Below are 8,081 nucleotides of genomic sequence, written 5' to 3'. Positions count from 1 at the left end.
GATATGTATTTTAAATTTATTTTTAGATCATAGGAGTTTTATATTGATTCCAAGAACATAATTAAATGGCATAAGACTGCCCACACACAATATGGACCAGCAGATGGATCTGCATGTGCTAACTGCTGGGCCTCACCTGTACCTGTTGTCTGACAGCTACAAATGTTACTGGAAACAAATAGCATGTATAGGAGTGTCCTGGAAAGTACATGTGTGAATCCCACTATTGGACTAGATGTCTACTATTAACCCCTTAACCCATAATGCTATATATGTAAGGCATTATGCGCCCACGGGTGTATGGAGTGGGCCTCTGCAGTGACCCTGCGCTATACGCGGCGTGTGCAAGCTTTTTCATATAGCTGGCACTCAGCTGCACTGACAGGAAACATTTAACCCCTCAGGTATCGCGATTAACACTGATCACTGCACCTGTGAGTATATTCTACAAAAAATAGTATCTTTAAAACCACAGTTCATCACTCAAAAAACAAGCCCTTATATAGCTCTGTATGTAAAAAAGTTATGGCTGTCAGAATATAGCAATACAAAGAAAAAATAAAAAATTAAAGTTTGGTATCACCACATTCATATTAAGCCACAGATTAAGACTGTCAGGTCATTTTTAGTGCATACTGAACGCCATGATGTCAAAACCCCCAAAACCTTGGTGTTTTTTATTTATTTTATTTTTTATTTTGCCACACAAAGATTTTTTTTCCCTGTTTTCTAATACAAATCATGGTAAATTAAATGGTTGCATTAAAAAAAAATGCATCTTGCCCTGCCAAAAATAAGCCCTCATATATCTATGTGAATGGAAAAAAAAAAAGTTATAGGCCCCATTTTTAAGGGGTTAATGAGCGACATTAATATCCTACCTAAATAATAGTTTATAAATGTGCAATTTATATACCGTCATTGCGCCCACTATTTTGCTTTATGATGAAGTAATAAGGATATATCTACACAAATCATAAATGCACAGCTGAAGCATTTTACAATACCAGAAATGTTGTTGAGATTTAAAGAAATCTTGTCTGCATGCTGCAAAAAAAATGACAGCATAAACTGAACTGCAGTGCTGATATAAATTTATGCTTGGGATTGCTATAGCAAATTTTACAATTTGCAATGGTGGTAAAACCCGCAGCAAATGCTTGCAACTTGGATTTGAGGCAAATTTTGCTAAGGATTTTTGATACATTTTATGCCTCATGTAGATGTACCCTAAAGGTCCTTTTGCAGATTTATGCCCAATAACGAGCTGTTTTATAATGTAACAAGCTAAGCACCATTCACACAGTCAAGTAATTGCCCAAACAAAATGATTGAATTATTTGTGTTGAGATGTGATGGCAACAATAGATAACTTTTATGATACAATCAGCCGACAATCATTTATTAGTGTGTCTGCTGATCTGCAAGCCATTTAAATGACCAATGATCAGGAAGAAAAGGTCATTTTGGCTAATAATTGGTCTGTGTAAAAAGCTCTTTAATTAAGGGAGCATGTAAACGTCATACTATTATTTGTTTACCTGCAGTATTTCAATACACAGAGAATGAGATCACTTTGCGTATGGTGATTATCTTTTTCTGCCAACTATAAATGTAATTTTATTTTTTATTGAGCAGTATAAAGGGAAGCAGACACTATCATTTAGGTCCCTTTCACGAGCGAGTTTTCCGCGCGTGACGTGAACGCATAGCACCCGCACTGAATCCTTACCCATTCATTTCAATGGGGCTGTGTACATGAGCGTTGTTTTTCACGCATCAGTTCTGCTTTGCGTGAAAATAGCAGCATGTTCTATATTCTGCGTATTCCACGCAGCCCTGGCTGCATAGAAGTGAATAGGGCTGCGTGAAAAACGCATTGCATCCGCAAGCAAGTGCGGGTGCGATGCGTTTTTCACTGATGGTTGCTAAGAGATGTTGTTTGTAAACCTTCAGTTTTTTATCACGCGCGTGAAAAACGCATCAAAACGCATTGCACCCGCGCGGAAAAAACTGAACAACTGAACGCAATCGCAGACAAAACTGACTGAACTTGCTTGCAAAATAGTGTGAGTTTCACTGAACGCATCCTGAACGCATCCAGACCTAATCCGTCACGCTCATGTGAAACCAGCCTTAGGAACCGGTAAAACTCCATCTAGAGATGATTCATCTCAAAAGTAGTAAGGCCTCTTTCACACGGGCGTCATGTTTTTTAGCCGGCTGCGTTCAGGGTGCGTTCAGTTAAAAGCTTGCGATTTTTCAGGCGAGTGCTGTCAGTTCATTATACGTTCCGTCGTTTTTCCCGTGCGTGTGAGATCCGGATGGCATGCGTTTTTTTCAACGCGCGTTAAAAAAAACTGATCAATCCACTACATTCACCTGTAACTGCACACACCATATAAATACCCCCATCATGCATTGTTTTGTTGGACAGCTCCATTTTTTGGTGGAGTGGTTTGTGTGTTGATTGGTGTGTGTGTTTGTTAGTGGATTTTCCTTTGCAGGATGTCCACTTTCACCCTGTCATCCACTGACCATGTCTTTTTGCACTGGCTGGTCTCCCGCTGTTTTGGCGAACAGCCAGAAATGCTTGAGGAGGAGCCGCGGAGGAAGCGCATGTGGGTGCATCCTATACTTGCGCAGCGTGCCAGCAAAGGTATCTTTGTTGGCTTGTACGCAGAGCTCCGTGCGCACCCTCCAAAGTTCTTCAATTATTGCCGCATGTCGGTGTCTACGTTTGATCGTCTGTTGGAGGAGTTGAGGCCTTCCTTAACTTTTCAGGACACCAATATGCGGCGGAGTGTGTCACCTGAAGAACGGCTTATTATTACTTTAAGGTAAGACTATATATATTTTCATACTAAATACTTATTTAATGCCACCCTATTTTCAAATACATATTTTTCCCCTCAATGGCCTATGTATTCTAAAGTTTAAATATTATCTGCCTGAGTGCGTAAATGAAGTAGACCTGTATTGAAACTCCCTGATTTGTAGTGAGAAACTGTGTGTGGTTAGATTAGTCACACCAGAATCCAGTTCCGCAGGGGTTAATTATTCTAATGCAGCCTGTAATGACGAGGACACCTCACCTGGGTGTGTATATGTTAATTGTATAGAACTTTATCAAGGTTTAAATGCTATTCCTTATTTACTTTGAGATCAGAATATAAAATATTGGTTAACTAAATATACCATTATGTGCTTGTTTCATTTATATTTACCAGCTACTTTTCCATTAAATAATGTCAAGTAATGTTGTCGATTTACCAACATATGCTATGAAAGTATCTAATTCCATTTTTTTTTCTTTGCAGATATCTGGCGACTGGTAATTCATTTTCGTGTTTGCATTTTGTTTTTCGAATGGGCACTTCCACAATAGCTGGCGTGGTACGGGCTACATGTGCCGCCATTTGGTTGACACTGAAGGCTTCAGTGCTGCCACAACCAACCAGGCAGCAGTGGCTTGATATAGCCCATGGCTTCCAGGAAAGGGCTCAATTTCCGAATTGTATTGGTGCCCTTGACGGGAAGCACATACGGGTTAAGAAGCCACCCAACTCAGGGTCCCAATACTATAATTATAAGCAGTTTTTCTCTGTAGTTTTGTTGGCCTTGGCTGACACAAACTACAGGTTTATTATTGTAGATATTGGGTCCTATGGAAGTTCTGCAGATGCTCGCATCTTCAGGGCTTCCAGAATGGGTCGCTGGCTTCAGTCCAACCAACTGGACGTACCACAGCCAGCAAACCTTCCTGGCTCTACTGGGCCACCTGCGCCTTATGTGGTCGTAGGGGACGAGGGATTTGCCCTTTCTAGCCACCTGATGCGTCCTTATCCTCGACGCGGTTTGGATGCCAAGAGGCGCAATTTTAATTATCGGTTAAGTAGAGCCAGAAGGTTTGTGGAGTGCACATTCGGCATTTTTTCAAATAAATGGCGTGTTTTCCAGTCGTCAATACAGCTGGCACCACAAAATGTCAATCAGGTCATCAAGGCATGTGTAGTGCTGCATAACTACATACGCACCTATGAGGCCACACCAGAAGAAGATGCCCAAGTGTACAGTACACCATCATCAAGAGACACTTTACTACTTGGACGATCTGTATCTGCTGGACTCAGAGTGCGTGAATTTTTTTCGGATTATTTTATGTCCCCTATCGGTTCTTTTCCATTTCCACAATAGTCGTCAAATCATGGACTTTTGTGTTTGGCAGTCTATTTTCATAACCAGGATGGTTTGAGTTTAGTTCAGTTTTGCTTTTTTGAAGTTAGGGACTCGCAAGATAATGAGGACCCTTGACGTGGGTTGCGAGCTTACATATTTTGCCCAAAAAAAGTCGAATCTACCTGGTAGGTGAAATATGTACTAATACCTCATTTCTCTATTACCTCTAAAACGGGGACAAATTTCTCACATTTGTCCAAATGTTTTTTTTTCGGTTTGATGAAAATTCCATTGAGAGTATTGAAACGTCGCATGCTTGGTGAATAAAGTTTGTCATTTTTCCTACTACCTGGATGTGCTGCGGAATTGTTTTTTTAAATGTTTGGTATGTATGTATAATAAAACAAACTCATTTACATTTATTATGACCAACATTTTGATGTAAGAAGCCCTAAAAATAAAAACTATTGAACCTCAGTGTTTGTGTGCAACATTAACTTTTCTATTGTGTCCTATGTGGTTACTAATGTCTAGTCCAAATGTACTAGCTATATATTGTGGTATGTGTATGCACAATAAAATAAAATCACACACATTAGCAGCTTGGAAACAAAAATGTGTTTAATTTCACACAATATTAAAATAAAATCTGGGGTATATGAAAATAAATACATTTATCAGCCAAAAAACCTACAAATTAACATATTGGCTTGAGGGCGAACAAGATCCCTGATAAGGAGGGCCAGAATATTGTGAGGGTCCAGCCTGATTTGGACCTTGTCCCTCATAAGGAGCCCTGGAATATTGGCCCTGTGAAGGGGGGCCGGAATATTGGCCCTGTGAAGGGGGGCCGGAATATTGGCCCTGGGAAGGGGGGCCGGAATATTGGCCCTGGGAAGGGGGGCCGGAATATTGGCCCTGTGAAGGGGGGCAGGAATATTGGCCCTGGGAAGGAGCCCTTGAATATTGGGCCTGGGAAGGTGGCCCAGCTCGACTGGGCGAGGGTCCCGGAGGACCATAGCTCGGCTCCCCCTGAATCTGGGGAACATATGGCGCCATTGGTGGCCCATAATGATCCCTTGGGGGGGGCATTTGTGGTTGGTCCGGGAATGGCTGGGAAACAGTGGGGTGTTTGGGGACAATTAGTTGCCCATAGCGGCGTAAGTTTTCCAGGGCATCATGCATCATCGAGGGATCAGGAAGCGAATTCGCTAGCTCCAGAACGATTTCTACGGAAGTTCTTGTCCGTAACAATCGTTCTGGAGGTAGCTGCCGCATATAATGGGCCAGACTACGGGCAAACATATCGTGATGATCCTCCTGCCGAGCCCGAGATAAATAATCCAAAACTTGGACATTCACGTTGGACTCGGCAGGGGGATTTGCCCGTCGTCTGGACCTGATGGGTAGAGCCAGAGGGAGGGGGGGGGAATCAGCTCCTGATGCTGCAGGAGGCTCGGAAGGTCCTGGTGTTGGTCCCGGAAGACTCTCCTGCTGCCCAGCTGTCGGCTCCTCGTCACAGGCACTTGACAACTGGGGTGCAGATTCTTCTTCATCCTCCTCTAGGTTGTCCTCCGTTCTACAAAAGGATGAAAATATATAAACATGACGATTCGCCAAAAAACGATTAACATATTCCTGTCATGAGCTACACCATCTACATTTGTCACATAGTACTAACAGGCACAACAAACCGAGGTTTCTTTTTGGCTAACCATTCGGGGCTTGTGCCCCATATGTTTGGTCCAGTGCCCTGAATGTTATGCTGGATTGCTGATAGAATGTTAAGGAAATATTCCAGTGAATTTTTCCATTGATTGGAACTGCCCAACCCCCTGATCACCCCCCTTGGACTAGTTCCGCTACTTATCTGCTGCGATTGAGCACCGATGGCACAGAAGTGACTGAACTCATGGCAACGCAGCAGATAAGTAGCGGAACTAGTAGTACAAGGGGGGTTGGGGGTTGATCGGGGAGTCGCCCAGATGGCTAGTCTCTTCGCAGTAGTTCTTAAACCACTTTCAGCACTCCCCCATTCACTGAAGGGGGGACTGCTGAAAGGGGTTAATAACTAGTGTGATGCCCCCCTCCCCCCCGGGTATAGCGACATAGCTTCATGGGTGGAACTTTGATTCACGGGGGTGTTGGACAGTGGCCTTGTGCCTCAGATGTTTTCACACACTAGCAACTCCCCTGCCAACCTAAAATAGACATATGTGGTAATTGTGGTAGTATAGATGTAGCAGGGATAACCCACACACTCAGAAATACAAGGTCTCTACTCATGTATACTATCGTGTTAACTTTAACCAAAACGAGGAAACTAAAATTTGAAAATACATTTATTACACTTCTTATGTCCCATAGAGCATGTGGGTTCATCCTGCTACATTATTTACGTACCATCAATCTTTACTCAACTTATCATTTAAATCTCCGACTTTAGGTTAAGAAAGGAGCAATGCGAATGTTTGCTAGTGATAAATAGGACATTTCACATTGATCCATTCAAAACATTCACAGTATGTATAGCTTATTGTGTAGAATGGACTTACGGACGCAGATCCATGACAGCGCGGAGGAACATTAGCTGCTCCCGGAAGAGGTACGGCCTTTTCTTGGGGAGACCAGCCCCGCTCCGCCCCTGCTTTCGCATTTCCTTGCGGAATTGGTCTCGGCAGCTCCGCCAACGATTCTTGACCTCTTCAACTGGTAATAGAAAGGCAATAAAGGAACATGGATCAATTTCTAAAGTGATAGGTAAACAAAGGTATAACAAGGCCTATATACTAGGGAGGATATGTATACATTGTTTTACTTACTTAAATTCCGGCGACTTTGCCCTTTTGTCGTTTGCCATATGGCTGCAAATAGATCCTGGGTAACCTCCTCCCAGGCAGCGTCCTTTTTATATCGGTCCTGGTATTCAGAACAACGGAGATCCCAGAGGCAGGGCCTATCCTGCACCAGGACAATCAGCTTCTCAACATCCATGGCTCTCGGATTTTTGGGCATGCTGCAGATAATTGGCTCCGCGAGGGCTTGAAATAGATCCTGCAAACTTATCTCTGATGTGCTGCCAAAAAGCACATGCAGACCGAGACAGAGAAAAAAAACGCCTACTTCCTGTATTATATAGCCCAGGAGTGTTGCTAAGTGACTTCCGTCAAAAAAAACTGAACGCAACGCGTTGCCATCCGGATGCCATCCGATTTGCACGCACCCCATTCACTTCTATGGGGCCTGCGTCACGTCAAAATCGGACATTATAGAGCATGCTGCGATTTGCACTGAACGTACAAGTGATGCGTTCAAAACAACGCTCATGTGCACAGCCCCATAGAAATGAATGGGTCAGGATTTAGTGCGGGTGCCATACGTTCGCCGCACGGATCGCACCCGCACGGAAAAGTCGCCCGTGTGAAAGGGGCTTAATTGTTAAAGTTATTGCATGAAGATACTGTAGACAGTTCTATTTTCTGCTATAGATTTTTGAGCTTCAAACAATCAAAATAAAGATGTGCTATATAACTCAGTATATATATATATATATATATATATATATATATATATATAGTGGGGATTCACTCTGGTAGTTGGGATAAGCAGGTGCAGTACAGAGGAAAAGTACAAGTTCATAATTTAAATGTCTGTGTTTATTCACACATAAGTTCAAACAAAAGCACTCTTTGCAAGCTTGGTGCTTGTTCACACAAAGTAGACAGTTTGTGCATAACAAAAAACATCACCTTGTTGGCGGTTCTGCCTCCATCAGTCAAAATCCTCAAAATGCAGACTTTAGCACAGGGCTCAGTTCCCACACTAGCGATTGTCAGAGAGAGGTAATCACTCACATCTGACACTGCTGGCTGGGTTTATTATAGGCCATTCAAAACCTGGCC

General features: G+C 42.8%; 1 protein-coding gene across 1 annotated transcript; it reads right to left on the bottom strand.

Moving 5' to 3' along the window:
• Positions 1-4,869: 4,869 nt before the first annotated feature.
• Positions 4,870-7,181, bottom strand: LOC122924897 (extensin-like). The gene is made up of 3 exons (XM_044276441.1): positions 7,002-7,181; positions 6,735-6,888; positions 4,870-5,758 (listed from the first exon to the last, which is right to left on the bottom strand). The coding sequence occupies exons 1-3, from the start codon at positions 7,171-7,173 to the stop codon at positions 4,870-4,872; spliced, it is 1,215 nt and encodes a 404-aa protein (XP_044132376.1). The 5' UTR covers positions 7,174-7,181.
• Positions 7,182-8,081: the final 900 nt, after the last annotated feature.

Source organism: Bufo gargarizans, chromosome 1 (assembly GCF_014858855.1).
Source record: "Bufo gargarizans isolate SCDJY-AF-19 chromosome 1, ASM1485885v1, whole genome shotgun sequence".
Classification (NCBI taxonomy): domain Eukaryota; kingdom Metazoa; phylum Chordata; class Amphibia; order Anura; family Bufonidae; genus Bufo; species Bufo gargarizans.
This window is presented reverse-complemented; position numbering and strand designations above follow the sequence as displayed.

Bases quoted from the DNA above. Each gene is read 5' to 3' on its own strand.
- LOC122924897 (XM_044276441.1), bottom strand. From the start codon at position 7,173: ATGGATGTTGAGAAGCTGATTGTCCTGGTGCAGGATAGGCCCTGCCTC. The intron at 6,889-7,001 runs GTAAGTAAAACA...TTCTATTACCAG, and splicing joins GCAAAGTCGCCGGAATTTAA to TTGAAGAGGTCAAGAATCGT. The intron at 5,759-6,734 runs GTAAGTCCATTC...ATCCTTTTGTAG, and splicing joins GCTGTCATGGATCTGCGTCC to AACGGAGGACAACCTAGAGG.